This window comes from Botryllus schlosseri, chromosome 4 (assembly GCF_051294905.1).
Source record: "Botryllus schlosseri isolate E-star chromosome 4, Bs_hap1, whole genome shotgun sequence".
NCBI lineage: Eukaryota > Metazoa > Chordata > Ascidiacea > Stolidobranchia > Styelidae > Botryllus > Botryllus schlosseri.
This window is the reverse complement of record NC_137239.1, coordinates 710,055-726,476: the sequence shown is the minus strand read 5'-3', so window position 1 is coordinate 726,476 and position 16,422 is coordinate 710,055. Positions and strand designations below refer to the sequence as shown.

The 16,422-nt window shown below is 41.5% G+C and overlaps 1 protein-coding gene, 1 long non-coding RNA gene and 1 other non-coding gene across 3 annotated transcripts in view; 2 read left to right on the top strand and 1 right to left on the bottom strand.

Moving 5' to 3' along the window:
* The window catches only part of LOC145437866 (uncharacterized), a 430,122-nt gene that overhangs the window by 400,031 nt on the left and 13,669 nt on the right, over window positions 1-16,422 (top strand). The window lies entirely within an intron of this gene.
* On the top strand, window positions 10,412-11,353 carry LOC145436891 (myb/SANT-like DNA-binding domain-containing protein 3). Its single transcript, XM_080314084.1, has 4 exons — window positions 10,412-10,805; window positions 10,863-10,925; window positions 10,993-11,097; window positions 11,154-11,353. Exons 1-4 carry the CDS (start codon window positions 10,463-10,465, stop codon window positions 11,351-11,353), a joined length of 711 nt encoding a protein of 236 aa, XP_080170210.1. The 5' UTR covers window positions 10,412-10,462.
* Window positions 11,699-11,806, bottom strand: LOC145438410 (U6 spliceosomal RNA). The gene has a single exon (XR_013914939.1). It is a non-coding gene; the product is annotated as a U6 spliceosomal RNA (small nuclear RNA).

Sequence of the window (16,422 nt, the reverse complement as noted above, 5' to 3'; positions counted from 1 at the left end):
GGCCGAGAAGGAATGTCCTTGTGGTGACCCAAGACTTCGATATATATACAAATAATATACATATATGTTTAATTGGCTAAATGGCTGGCGCTGAATGTACCTGTACTAGCGATCTGAACCCCACAGGACAAATGCCATCCCGCTGGAAAAAAACTAGTTGCCAGTAAAACAATACCAATTTGAAATCGTGTGTGCCTTTTAGTTTTGGCGATTTCCATATCTTTTGACATAGCATATATAGTAGGTCACGAAATAGCATAATGTAATGAAGTCAATATACCAACGGGTCCGCCCGAATATGTTTAGTTCTTATTTAGGGTTCTTATTTTTTCCGACACACCTCACTCAGCTCTACCGGAAAATCTGATTTCGAGAGCAGAGAGGGGATAAAAAATTGATAGCAAAATATATGCAATTCCCGATAATATTGGCCGATTCAAACACGAATTATATAAATTTTTCGCGCTTCGCGCATCTAGTCGAAGTAAGGAGACGCCCTATACAGTAGACCCAATGTAGCTGATAAGTTGCAGGGAAAAAACGTATAGGCCCAGCGGGGCTGAGGATGTTCTAGGGGTGCAAGACCAACGTTTTTCTGGCGGGGCTCAGTCAGTCTGTTTTATTAAAACTTACATCATTTCAACACACCACAAAACTGCGATACAATGAAAAGATAGGAAGGTGTCGAAACAACTTGGAGTAGTCTTTGAGATCAGAAACCCACCTTGGCTGACAAAGAGCTGTTACGATCCTGGTGGGAAATAAAGGCTCGGAATAAATCTGAAGTGGGGAATGAAGACAAAAAGGTTGGGAACCACTGAATTAGGCCTTGTTCCGAACACTCGCTTGACGCATTCGGACATTCTTATGGCCATTGTGTTTCGCCGCTCCGATTGTTCGGAGCCATGGGCTTTGGAAAAATTCATTGTTGATCACTTTGCACCATTGTCGTGTATGAAATGTTCCACTCGGATATGAAATGTTGAAGAGAACTCGCTCTCGAAGTTCACTGACCAATCTTGCATAATCTTCTTATTGTAACGAATGCTTAAGACAAGGATTAGCACGAATACGATACACGCTTCTTTATTAAAAACGAAACCACAATCCGCTAGCCACAACTTGTTTTGTGCCTCGGAGTTACCGGAATCCAGTTACAGCCAGGGCCGTAACAGCACTTCGTCAGGCCCCCCAAAACGTTGGTCCTGGGCCCCCCATATGGCGATAAACCAAACTTCTGGGGGGCTTCGCCCCCCAGACCACCCTCACGGTCGACCCTTTTAACCGCTAATTATCTGTTACATTGGTTGTCCGTTTAGTCGGTCGGCTTTCCTAGCCTAAACGCGCGAAGCGCGAGAATTTCCTTTAATTCATGACTGAATCGGTCAATATGATCGAGAATTGCATATATATTGCTATCAATTTTTATCCTATCTCTGCTCACGTAATCTGATTTACCGGTAGAGCTGAGTGAGGTGTGTTTGAAAAGGACCCCTTAATAATAATTAAACATCTCCTGGTGTATACCCGTTGGCAGGAACGAAACAGCACTTCGTCAGCCCCCCCCCCCAAAAAAAAAAACTTGAGTCTTGGGCTCCCATAAGGTGATAAACTGACCCCCCATCACGTTGTTCACTTTTGCCACGAAATTATTGTTGGACCGTTCAGTGAGACAGCGCGAAGCGCGAAAATTTTCGATAATTCATGATAAAATCTGTCAATAATATCGGGAATTAAGTATATCTTGCTATCAAGGATCAACGTCTTGTCCTCTCTGCTCATGTGATCAGATTTACCGGTAGAGTTGAGTGAGGTGTCTTTGAAACTGTACAGCCCGTATTTTGTATATATAACGAAGTTTTGGGTCAGCATAAGGGCAGTCCTTTACGGCCAAGGTTTTCTCGCGGCCGATCGTTCTGGCACACTTCTTGGAGTCGCGTGTTGCATGGCCTAAAACGTTATATTTGTTGGTGCGTCGTGGCGCGGTAATGGCCAACGCCGATATTCCCATTTCTATAAATCTTGCGTATTTTTTCTTGGGGGAAGAGTACCCAATAAACAAGATGGTTGGCGCATTGAAATCGCGGCCAGCTCGAAAATTTTTTGAAAAGTTGCAACAATATTAAAAAAATACTCTCTAATTTATGCTAATTCACAAAATAATTTTGGGCCCCCTTCGAGCTAGGGCCCCCTCCATTTGGGGGGTTTGGGGTGCGGCAGTTACGGCCCTGGTTACAGCAATACCCGGGTACCATGTTACATTATAACGCACTTGTTCATATTAAAGACTGCATAGTGTGTAGTGCATAACTCAGTTATATTATGTAGATCCGGCGTCGTATGTGACCGGGTCTGTGCCTCTAGTTACCGAAAGCAAGTTACGATACCCTCATCATACGTTAATTCGATGCAGGAGATCTCATCGACTGGCCCGATTTCGTAATAATCAAAGCCCCGTGTCATGGATGATAATATAATATTTAAGACGACGGGATCCGATAATATTAATTATAAATTTTAACATGATTTAGTTCGCTTGCAAGATATACGTCTGTCTGACGCTTTAATCTTGTTTTATTGTATTACTGATCGTCCTGTCCTAATATGCGGGCAAATGAATTATACGCAATTATGTTAGCGCAACAATGGTTCAAATATCAGGAACCAATGCCAGGCAGCACTGAGCGTGCGTCACGTCTCGTCAATGATCTAAATTTCATCATTTTAAATTAGTGTCCACTCTCAACCGTGTCTAACTGTCTATCTTGTTAATGTTCATTCTCGGTAATATACATTCTTGGTAGGTTGTTTATCTATAGTCAAATCCCTAGCAAAGTGTTAGTTAGCAAGGTGCCGCCAAAGGCAGGGCTTTGGAGCCGGAGACGGAGCTCTACATAAAATTCAGCCAGAGCTGGAGCTGAAGCCAGTTATTTGAGGGGTAGCTCCGGCTCCGACGTATTTCATAAGATGCTATTATATATTTGCAACAACCTAGAAACTACTAGAAACTACTAGAGATAGAGATAGTAGTAAGAGATAATCACACATCCCCCCCAACTCCTAACGAAATCAACGAGTATTGAGTGAGGAGTTCAAAATACAGCGTGTAGAGAACGTCCAACCAAACACTCTAATGGCGATTGAAGCGGGAATCAACATAAAACTTGTGCTCCAAATAACGTAGTCCTTGTGCCATACTGGCGGGGTAACATTTCTGCCTGAGCGCTGGCGTCTATCGTTAGACGGTGCGGCAACACTAGTGTCGTCGATCGGTACTTCAACTGGTAGATGATCTTCTGCAATCAATTCGGTGGATCTCAGCAAGCCAGGGTCTACCTCATTCGACTGTCCACTTCGAGCGGGTGGCGAAACGACTTGAGGTGACGTAGCTGTGCCGGGAGACGAGACCGTTGGCTGAAAATATGTGTGCTTTTGGTTCGGGAAGTACGGCTCAATCTTGCGTAGAAATTTCCTGTTACGTAGCGTCAATCTGCCGGAACCGTCCACTTTCACGAGGTACTGCCCAGCAAACACGAAACAGCCCATTGAGGTAAAAAAAACGTTTCTATTTAGTTCATATTAAAGACTGGCAGGTTAGTTTTAAGTGGGTTTTTGTGTCGACGCGTTCTTCACGCAAATCGGGATCGTTAATAAAACGTAGATAAAACTCTGTATCTACAATGCTTTAGAATGTACAATCGATGGTCAAAAAAACATCCTGGCATACTAACATCACTGTATTCCCATATTTAGGCATACCTGAGGCTGGCTGCGGACACATACACGTATCACACTAAACATTGCATTTGATGAACTTATAATTCATATAGAAAACAGTGTCAAAGAAACTTAGAACGAAACGAATGAAAAAATAATAGAACGAAACAATGAAAAAATAATCATGGTCCAAAATCCAACTGAGTGTCTTATTCATCTTCTGACGACGAGGACAAGAAGCTGCGTTCTGCCTTTTTCCCCATAGAACCCTACAGAGAAACAACAACATTGAATGTTAAAGACATGCTCGATCCTGTTTAGATAGTTCTTAGTACTACGCAGTGTTGGGATGACTCGACTCTTGACTTGACTCGAGTCAGACTCAAGTCAACTCTTTCGTATGACTCGACTTGACTCGAGTCTCTTTGCAAAAATGACTTGACTCGACTCGGCGCTCCAGATATGTGGATTGACTCGTGACTCGGAGCAAAATTTACGAGTCAATTTCAAGTAATCAAGTAAACGGTGTCAATTAAATAACCCTATATCTTTTGTGCGTTCGGATTTTTTGCGATATGCAGGTGTCACTTGTGAGAGCAAACAGCCATTCACTGATCGCACATTTCATTGATCCTCCATTCTTACATAATAATTTAATTGACCGCAAACGAAACGGTCACAGCTTATGCTTGCGTTGTCGTCGTAGTACAGGGGTTCTCAACTTCGCATGCACAACGGGCCGCATTTTGCCCGCAAAACACGCTGCGGGCCGCAAAACAATATTACCATGCATTTGTGAGCTTTTATCAAATGTAGGCTACTGGAGCCTATTTATTAGTCGTATACGGGCGTCTATAGTCCATTTATATGCATTTCAAAGCATTAATGGTCACTTGGACAGCGTTCGTATGTTTTCAATCGCTGTTTTTTGTGAGAATATGCATCTTCTGGCGTCGCAAGTAAATCATTTCATTTAGAGTGCATTGCATTCATTTCCAAGTCGGTATATGTACCTTATTATTATTATTATTACACACGGTATTACTGTGACGCTTATCGCCGTTTAGGCCTTGTGCGTCACAACACACGCACTTTTTTGTTACAACAGAGGCCATTATCACTTTGAGCTATCAGTGAAATGAGAAGTCTGGCGTTTCGAGGTCATTTCAGAGCAAACCAATTAACCCATGTCTTTTCCTTCCATAGCTGGAGCCCTCCACCACTAGTTACAGAAGTCAACTTTGTCAAGTTGATGTTTTTCGCTGGCCACCTCCCCACGTTTGCCATGTCAGCATTCCTTCTGCAAATATTTCCACTCTGATAAAATGCACCAAGAAAATTAGCCATGCAATGTCTGTGAAGTCGGCGGATTCGTCCAATGCTAGGCTAAAGTAGTATACGCGGCAACGTGTTTCAGAACATGCGATAAAATGTAGGCGTGCTACTCTTCTGGTCACGGTTGAATCGGACAAATTTAGCTTCAAAATTTGTCAGGTAATGTTGTCCTTGCTGCTAAGCAGAGTTCCCTCTAAATTTTGACGAGTCTGCGCACACTCACCAACTTAATGCGCAGACCCTTGGATAATCGTGCGTAAAGACTATAAAAATGTCACTATTTCGGATTTTTGTGCGCAACTTAGATATTCTGTGCGCACAGATCGTGTCAGCACTGCGCATTTGCGCACGTGCCCAGCTTGGAGGAAACATTGTTGCTAAGTCCCGGAAACAGCGAATATTCGCACAGTATGTTAAAGTATTAGTGAAATCACAACCTTCTCTAGCAGATTTCTTGGGTTTAGCGATATTCCAAAGCGTCTGTAACGTCGTCGGCAATTTTAATATTTTTCCTCGAACTACGGATTACTGGGCTTGACGCCTAGGTGGTAACGTTTTTTCTAAGATCAGGTGATATGTAACCTAGAATAAATTTTAGTGGTATCGTTTTGAGCTTCTACGCGTCGTTACGACAACTGTTCTTCAATTAATATGACAAGTATAGGTTTTCTATTTATATATGAGAAAGCAAATTCATCAAATTCAAGCTGCGCGCGTGCGCAGCCGCACACTGCTGACAAAGTCGCCACGCACAGAAAATCGGTGCGGCGCACAAAAAAGCCGATGTGATGACCTTTCTTTCAGTCGTTACGCACTGTTGTTCAAGGGAGCGCGCGGTGAGTTGGTGAGTGCGCGCAGACTAGTGAAAAATTAAAGGTCCATACCAATACTGATTCAGAACAATAACAATCTAAACTCGAGTACATATCAAGAGACCAGAACACGTCAAAGAATGGGATTCAAACGAAACAGCGACGGTGCGATAAGAGAGCTAAGTAGCTAAATTAATATGCAATATTGCTGGGCCAGTAGTAATTGCGTCCGTAATGAACGATGGCCGCGGGCCGCAAAATAGACCTCTGCTGGCCGCATGCGGCCCGCGGGCCGCGGGTTGAGAACCCCTGTCGTAGTAGTAGTTTATTCTGTTAGCAGGGTATCTTTGTTTCTCAAACAGCACAGTGCTTAAATTGTGCAGTGCTATCTTTTACCAACCCTCTTGTATAATTTAAATCGAACGAATATAGTTTATGCGTCTCTATTCTCACGGATGGGTAGCATATTGTACCATATCAATTTATTGCAACTTCTCGAGGCTTCGTATTCGATCCTCTATTTTGGCTGATAATAGACCGTAGCGTGTAGATATAAAGTTACTCACATATGATATTAGCAGTTCTACAACGCATTTTACATTTATATTTAACTTTATATTATTTGATTGAAAATAAATGACCGATTAATCCGTCTTTTACCCAGCACTCATACTTCGCAAATTCAATTTGACTTGAATCGTGACTTGACTTGAGTCGAGTTACCTCCGAAAATCTATTGACTTGACTCGAGTCAAAATCTGCAACGACTCTAAATGACTTGTGACTCGAGGGTAATGACGTGATCCCAACACTGGTACTATGCATCTTAATCAGTAAGTGTGAAAAGTCAATGTGCAATGTGCATTTATGTCTTGACCAAGCTAAGCGCAAAATTTCTTCAAAGTTAATTAATGAATTCGGCGAAAAGCAGTGCCACTTGCATATATTGTGGTCATCATCATCATCATTGGTTTATTAGCAATTTTATCAGTTCAATACACCACAAAAATGCGATACAGTGAAAAGACAGGAAGATGTCGAAGCGACAAGGAGTAGTCTATGGAATCTGACACCCACCTTGGCCTAGGCGATGTAAAAGAGGAGGCATGCACACTGAATGAAAGTGAAGAAGATAGTATAGAAAAAGAATGCGACAAGAAATAGGGCGGCATGTCATGGGAAGCGAGATCGATAGGTCAGTCGTGGTCCGGTAATCTTGAGGATGGACTGTATTTATTTAGTAGTAATTGCTTGTATTTCGACTTGAATGTGGACATGCTCGTCGACTGTCGGATGGCCGGCGGGATACTGTTCCACACATCAGGTCCGGCATATTTGATGGAGCGATGATCTTTTCGGTCGATCATATGATATTTGGACGACGTGGACGCGCGTGTGTTGTACTTGTGCGCTTTTGATTCAGAGGTAAAGAAGTCATTGAAATATTCGGGGCAACGACCGCAGTGAAACTGATACATAAACTTGGCGATTTCTAATTTCCGCATATCTTCTATGTTTAGGACACCGAATCTCTTCAGCAGCGACTTATTGGATGGGCAGCCAGGCCCTTTTGGGGCCCTAGCTATGATTCGGAGTACTTTATGCTGTAGTTTCTGCAGTGGCTTGAGTGCAGTTTTACTGGCAGCCCCCCAACAGAGGATGCCATAATGTAACTTCGATTGGATTAAGGATTTAAAGAGTATCAGAAGAACCCATGCTGGCATGAAGCGCCCAAGGCTGTAGAACAGGCCGCACTTCGGTGATAATTTAGTTTCTAGGGACTGTAACTTGTAGTTTCTGTAAACTGTAGTTTCTAGCGTCTATAAAACGTTGGGATTATTTGGCAAGGACAGGAGTCTTCAGCACTTGGACGTATAAACATCTACACTTTCGGTTAAGGCCCTTACAAGTAATGTTCCCTCCCGCAAATGTGCGGTGCTCTGCGCACACAAAATCTAAGCTGCGCACAAAAAATCCAGGCTTCGTTAGTACGTCAGCACTGATATTTTAGTCATTGACATCCCAAATTTCTCGCTCAAGCAAATGAAATTGTTGGTCGGCGAATTCACAATAAATTACATTGGTAATAATTTTTACGAAATATAACTAATTTCAAGAATTTCGTGGGCCACTCAAAACCTCGCGTGTCACGGGTAGGCTCGCCTGTTATATGGCGACAAAAGTGTTTACAGAATATAGATACATCGCTCTGCAATTGTGTGTGCAACTGTGCATAATTGGCTGATTGGTGAGTGAAGTCATCACCTATGACTGTTAGGAGACGATTGTTACGGTTATTATTGGATATATTAGCGAGTACGAATGTTAGGCATTGTACTCTGTACAGTCGGTTTATAGATAACTAGTTATCTGTAGTTTGCTCAGGTTTGCTAAATCAACCGTTTTTAAAAATCCTGGGTTGTTAAATCCTGAGGAATGCGATGATTGACTTGATAGATCTCCCAACTTTATTATCTCTGCCCCAAGACTGGGTACACTGTGAATCCGGCACTAACCCGGGCCGGAAAAATGTGGCTCGCAAGAAGGTTTTCAGTGGCCCGCGAGGCAATTCTCGAAATTAGTTATAATATCAACAACAAATAAACTACCCAGGTAATTTATCGTTAACTTGCAAGACCAACCGAAAATTAGATTAGCCTCACCACAGACTTTAGGCTGTTGATTACTAAAATAGCAGTTCCGACATATTGACGTAGCCAGGAGCACATTTCGTAGATCTTTGTATATTACCATAAATTAGAATGTAAGAGATTTATTCGTCTTGATGTTTTTTAGCGACCCGCTCGATTTATTGCCAATCGATTTTTTGCTTTCAGTATTGGTGCCTCCTCCTGAAACGTCTAATTTACGGAGTTGATATTAGCTATATTGGCAATTATGCGAGAACATGTCGTCCGACATCCGACTGCACTCGCGAAAAGATCGTCGGCGATGAAACCTTTGCACAAAGTGATAGACGCGCTTTCACTAACTCTTCGATATTGATATGTCCAAGCGTTGATTAATCATGTCCTGGGGCACCATCAGACTTAAGTGTCAATTTTCACGGTCGAGCAGCCAACCGTAGACCGTAACCTTAGCGACTCCCGCCGCTAGTTATCCGAGATACACCAAATCCCATAAACCACTGCCGGGTGAAGTCGCGGCATTGCATTTTGTTTACTGACCCTAAAATGGATTTTTATACGCAGGATCAACGTATATGTACTCTGTAAAATTCATGCTTATCATAATCAAACTTGATGAGCATGTCCAAGATAAAGTTATATATAGAGTGCAGAGGTGGTCAGTAACGAAGTACTTCTACTTTTTTGAAGTACTCAAGTAATTTTCCTCTACTTCTGGTACTTACTCAAGTAGATCTGATTTTCTCTACTTCTACTTCTATTTCATAATATTTTGTGATCTACTTACTTACTTTTCGCTATTTTCAGTTTGTCAAGTAAAAGTAGTTTAATCCCCCAATACTAAAGAGAGCCTGAGGAATTTCGGGGCTGTTTTCACGCAATATCAACATTTAATATTCTTGAAAGTCAAGTAAAGTCCAGAAATTTTGTTGGGCTTCGCGCACAAGTGACAAATATGTTTTCACGAGAGTACCAGTGAATATAATTTAGGTACTGGATTGCTTGGCTCCGCTCACACCGCATTGTCGCCCATATCAAATATTTCATCACCGTATATATGGCCCACCATAACGTGTGAAACTACCGTTCCGCAATCTAGCAATTACCTATCACATCGTAATCTAGCAGCCCATGACGTGTCCTGCTAATCTGGAAAATGTGACTTTTTTTAACGTTACACCGGTTTTAGCAGATCACCTTTGAAGCTTTATGGACAAAAGACATGAAATATATTTTCCGCTTTCAAGAAGTGGTATTTGTATTTCACTTGTAATTCTGAGTATCATACTTTGAGTTCTATAGTTACTTTCAGTTCTTTTGTCTGAAGAACACAGGCCTAGATGTTGAAACATAAAAGCAAGTGTGTAGTAATGCCTCTATCTTCCGAAAATAAAGCTACACGAAATATAGATTTTATGATCCATAATATTTGTTATTAACGTATACTAATCGCGCAAAGTCTTGAAATCGTACCCGATACAACTTTTCCGTAATGCTCTTCGCTCAAACTTGTGGCCTTATAATATGGGGTAGAGCGCCATGCTATTATATTCTCTAAAACGGGGTCTTCTAATAAACAAAGGGTTAGTATCACATTTTCATATCAATGCTATAATTTGCATCTCATCTCCTCGGATGCATCAATACGAATCAAGCTCTCTGCACCTTCTACATAGTTCGATTTGCAGCTTACAGTCCGTGCGAACGAATTAAGACTGTTTTCAAAACTACTTACTTACTTGAGTAGATTTAAAGTCAGTCAATTCTACTTCTACTTCAAGTAGTTTTAGGTTGCTTATGGAAGAAGTACTTCTACTTGTACTTGAGTATATTTTTTCGTCGCTACTTCTACTTCTACTTGAGTAGCTTTCTTGACTACTTTGACCACCTCTGATAGAGTGTATTCATTAGTTTTGTGTATAATGGGTGCTTTTTGTGACAGATACAAAAATGGCCACAAACGATTTCGAAAAAAGCGTCAAAAGGGAGCCTAACTTTCTTCCGAGAGAAAAAGCTCTTCTTTTGGAGCTGATCAAGCAAAATCCTATTGTCGAAAATAAAAAAACAGACAAGGTCTGTGCAGCGGCCAAAGACCGCGCATGGGAGCTTTTGGCTCTTGAGTTTAATGCTGTCGGCATCAGCTGCCAGAGAACGGTCAAATGCTTGAAAAAGCGATGGCAAAATATGAAAGACCGTTCTAAGGCTGATGCCGCGCAGCTAAAGAAAGAGCGCCGAAAGACTGGAGGAGGGATGATTGATGTCAATATGGACCCCCTTAGTGAGGGAGTGGCATGTATGTTTTGAATTCAAGGATGTGTGGGGCAGATTGAAATGAAAATTTGTTTTATAGCAGTCGTCCCGGGTCAAATCCACGACCTAGGCAATCCCTTCGACGACGATGGCCAAACGTCTTGTGAGTTATCGGAAATGATACATCTGATATAGTAAAGAATTTTCAAATGTCATTGTCTAATTAATAGACGTAGTGCTCCACTCGGAGACGGGCGAGGAAGGGGATAACGATGAACATTATCATCATGTAATGCACCCCGACATGAACCTCAGCTCCAGCTCCAGTTGCCGTGGTGAGTTAATAATTCTGATGCGCAGTCCAACGAACTTTAATTTTTTTTTAATTTAGACAAGCGTACGTACGGTACCGAATTTGAGTTGTCAAAGACTCAATACCTACAGGAAAAAATGAAGGAAGCAATGTGGCTGAAAGAACTGAGAATGAGAGAAAGCAAAATGATGGAGGAGGAGAGTGAACTGAGAAAAGAAGAACTTAGGCTAAAAATAGTATACTTGAAATTGAAAATTGGAAAATTACAAGACTCCTAAAATATGTCTACTTCAATGTGCTAATAATCGTACATAACGGATAAATTGAAGGCAGCAGAATTGAGTGGAGATAGATTAGGCACTGGGTGGAGGAGCAGATTGAGTTGCGAGAGAAATTGCTCGCACATGTCATTCTTCTTGGCGGTGGCCGTGCGGTGAGCAGCTTGGGTAATTGGAGTGTGTGGAAGGAAGTCATTTCACCGACGGTTAAATTTTATGTTTTCTTGTACGTCGCTCCATTATGTTCAGCATTGCAATAAAGACCTGTTATATTTTGAAAAGTCCTTGCCAAAACAATCTAGTAAACTTCATATCATCGCCAATATTTTAACTTCATCATCGTAGCTTCTTCGATATAGATTCACGATTTTTCGTGTCATCCTTACGCAGGGGCCATGCTAATCTTCTTTGATACGGACATTTTGTTGGAGGTCGATAACGTTGAAATATTGATGTCTACAGAAAGCAAAACTTCCCCATTTGCACTCAACAACTGTGATATGTGACTAACATAATGTGACTATATAAGCCAGCACTCGTTTAAAGAGAGATATGGTTTTCTTTTTCGCTTGCACCATCGAGATGCTTCGACGATGGAGATGTGATACGGCCTTTATAGCATGGTCATCTAGTCTGAACCCCGTTTTTTTCTCCATGCTATACGTGATTGCAGGATAGCCGCGTCGCGTACCGGTACCAGTTTTCGAGTCCTCGATCTGACCCAGCCGGGGATCAAACCCACAACCTACCGATCGAGAAGTGGGACGCATAACCATTATACTATCTCACTCGGTTATGCAGCATATTCTTTCGAGCAAACTTCTCAAAACAGATTTCAGTTTATGTCTAACACATCTTATATTTATCAGGGTTTGCGCGATATGTGGATACTTGGTACGTCGACCATGAGTGCAGTGCGTATACAATAAGGTATGTCATAGTTTTATTCCAATTATTACTACATCGTTGTTGATTTCCGTCATAGCAGTCATGTGTATAAGAAAGTAAGCGTTTCTTTGATGGCATGCAGCCAGACATCGAACAATGTTTACCATGATCTGATCACCAATGTTTCTCGTCTACCATAACATCCCTAATCCGAAAAGGGAAAATAATTAGACGCCTAGAAATTTTGACATTTTCAGAGGCATCTATTGGGGATTATGGTTAACTACGGAAAAAGCGCCAGAAAGTGGACCAGATGGAACCACACCGTATCACACAATAAACTTGATGTGCAACTCCCTGTTATTGCGAGTTATTCACTTACTACATGTTCTCGTGCTAGTAACGTTACAACGTGATCAATAATATATTTGTTGAATCAAATGAACGGAATAAATAAGGCAATATAGAACAGAATTAACTGATTGAAATAAAGGAAATATGAAAACGAATATATCTATGTGAATGCTGTGCTACAGCTCACAGTTGTGCAATGAAGCCCTGCCTCACTGCCCTCCCAGAAGCTGTATCGCCAGTGTTCAAATGTAAATCTGTGGTTTCAATTTCCAAATTTTCTTCTAGGAACTGATTCCTTGTTATTGCTGCATTATGGAGGCAAGCAATGGCGATGATGATCGTCAACGAATTGTCAAATCTCGTTCGTAATGGGATGCTGAGGGCCAGGAATTTGCGCTTTAGCACCCCGAAGCAGTGCTCCACGCGCGACCTTGTTGCTATATGCATTTTGTTGTAGCGCTTTTCCTGGCGAGTTGTTGGATTGATCAATGGTGTCATTAAGTACGGCAGGCGGGCATAGCCGTTATCACCCAGTAGGACACCATCGATCAACCCACTCTCAAAGTCGTCCTTAATGGCACTGTTGTTGAAAATCCGGGAGTCGTGAGTAGAACCAGGCCACTGGGCAACAATGTTCAAAATTTTCCTGTTTCTGTCAGTAGTAGTATAGTAGATCGGTCGTGACGGGCTATTGTGGCTTATGGGCCCGCTGGTGATGTGCCTGGAAACTCGTGTTGGTGATGGTACCCTTTTGACCCCCCCCCCCTTCCGCTCGTGATGTGCCATGTGTTCTTATGGGATCTCTGGTGATGGTACCCTTTCGGGTAAAGGCTGCGTCGGTGATGTGCCGTGAAAACTCGTATTGGTGATGGTACCCTTTCAGACCCCCTTCCGCTCGTGATGTGCCATGTGTTCTTATGGGTGCGGTCGTGATTCGCCCTTTCGGGTATAGGTCGCGGTCGTGATTCGCCGTGAAAACTCGGGGTCGTGACTCGCCTTTTTTGCTATAGGTGGTGGCGGTGATTCGCCTGTCGTGTATTCTTACGGGATCTGTGGTGATTCGCCATGTGTTCTTATGGGTGCGGTGGCAAGCGGGTCTTATTTCTTATGGCAGAGGTCGCAAGCGGCTGGGAAACCCGGGATGGCGAGCGGCTTTTATGTCTTATGGGTGCGGTGGCGAGCGGTTATTGCGTCTTATGGGTGCGGTGACAAGCGGTTCTTATTTCTTATGGCGGCGGTCGCAAGCGGCTTCGTTGTTGGCATGCCGTACTTCGTGTTGAATATGTATCAAGTAAATAGTCATGCGAATGAACCTTTGTTAATGTGTATATCGTCGTGTATTATTACAGGGTCTCTACTGATTCGCCATGTGTTCTTATGGGTGCGCTCGCACGTCGTACTTTCAAGTATAGGCATCTCTCGCCTATCGCATTGAAAACTCGTGTTGACACATCGTACTTTTAGGTATAGACATCCCTCGCATATCATACTTTCGGGTATAGGCATCACTAAACAGGAAATTCACTAATCCGCAGTGCATTGTGCGATTTTGAAAACCAGATGTTGGCGGTTTTGTGTGACCCACTAAATACGTCCGTTTTGGAAATTCGGAGCGCGCACTATCGTATCGATTATTACACTAATCCAGTCAGCGCTATTACATTCAGGAGTATTCAGTATTCAGCAGCGACACGAAAAGCAACCAACAAATAACCGCGCTCGTAAATTAACACTTCAAAAAGTGTAAAATAGATTGCAAAACCCGCGATCGCTAACAAGATAATGTCTCGGGTATAACCATTTTAGTGACTTGGTGTTAAAGACATACCGATCGCATACAAGGTAATATTTCCGTAATTAGTTTGTCACAGAGTCGTCGCAGACGGTGATTCGAAAACCAACAATTTGACACTTTCTGGTGGTCGCTATACGTTTTGACACTTCGAACAGCGGCTGACTTTAGTTGCACGATAAGAATTATGAGAATATTCAATCAATGTATCAATTTGTCAACTCGAAATGAAATTCACTACACAAACCGAGTTGATTCGTATTTGAATGTGTTAATTCGGTACAATTCTAATTATTTTGAGAAATCTTTTCGTGATCTTTTGATTCGACCATAACCCGAATATTACTGACGCCGACTTTCAGCCACAGCGAATTATTCGCACATTCCGCGTCGCTGTTTTCACACTTATAGAATCAATACCAACTAAACTCTACAAGAATCACAAGTATGTGCATTATACAGTTATTGTCTTTATCAACATGAAATCAAAATCTTAACAAAAACACGCAACTAATAATTTACCAACTCTAGCATTACCAAAAAATTCAGGTATTGTTGATTAAAAATCCTTGAACCCGTATTATTAAGAGTGTTATAGCACGACGTCGGAATCCACTCACGAGATGTACTAAAGGTAAATCCAGATAATCCAAAATGAAATAATTGGACTTTGACATAGTCTGAATTGAAATAGATTGACAAACATGACTAACAGCTTTCAACCCAGTCATATTTAGAGATTATACGCACATTGATTCGAAACAAGTAATGAAACATTACAACTCTATTCGCGACCTGCCTTTACGTTTGTCAAAGAGAGTTTCAGAAATATTATCACTATGACATCTCAACATTTTAACATCTTGCCATCAACAAAAGAGCAAAATCCAAAAACCTTGTCAAGTCAATCCGTTTGTAACTCATCGAACCAAAGCAAAAAGTGTCCATACGAAAGGTAGACAAGACTACGCAAGTAATCACTACAACCCACAAACATATCAAGTTCGGTTTTAGGCATATACCACCAACTCGTCTTTTTTGTTCAACTGTAAAAGTCGTTACTATGCCGCAAGACCAAGAAATTACTATGCGGTATATTTTGTAAGACAAAAATAATTACTTCTCGGTGTCGGCGACTTGAGATTAACATAATATATTTGAGTATACGACATTTGAAAGTATGATCATCGTAGTTTCTTACAATCGAACGCAGGTGTTATATCGAAAATTATCGTGATGTAAACATAAGGATTGTCACATCGATTTAACATATGAGATTTTGTAACGGTCTATCATGACTTGATTATTAAATTATTCGCGTTAATTAGACCCGACGTTGTGGTAAAGGTTATTATGACGCAACAAACTTTTCAGTACCGCTGTTATTAACATATTGAGTTGTAAAACTATGCGTGTCTGAAATGTTCTTGAATGGGAAATTATTCCGCCTTGGTGCATATCACTCTGCGTATCGCGGATATCAGAAAATATTTTACAAATGTAATTGTCTCCACTAACCAAGACTAAAGATGAAACAACAATTTCCTTTGTTAAACAATAACCGGTACAATACTTTATCATCGTAATCAGCAGTGAGAATTGAAACACTTTCGCACATTATCCGGTGTCAAGATATCACACTGGGTGAATTGACATACAGCCGCTTGATTAATACCTAATCCATTCGCACCATTTCACATACTTTGATCATTACAAAAGTAAATTGGAATAGGGTAGAGTGGGGTAAAACGCCCCTGTGAGGTAAGACGCCCACCATCGCTATTACCAAACAAAGTGATTTTTGAAGGAGTCACAATAGCCTATAGTATGCCTAATGGTCAGACGAAGCTGTCACCTTAATTTCTGAAGTTGAAAGAGAACTTGGTGGGTTTTACGATAATATATTACTTTTTGACTTGTTTCTTACAAAAATAACCGCAATATAATTGGATGAAACGTAACTATTGAGGTCGCCGAATGAATATTTCTTATTTTATTTAGGATCCTACTATGTTCGATGTCAGTTTAGTATAAT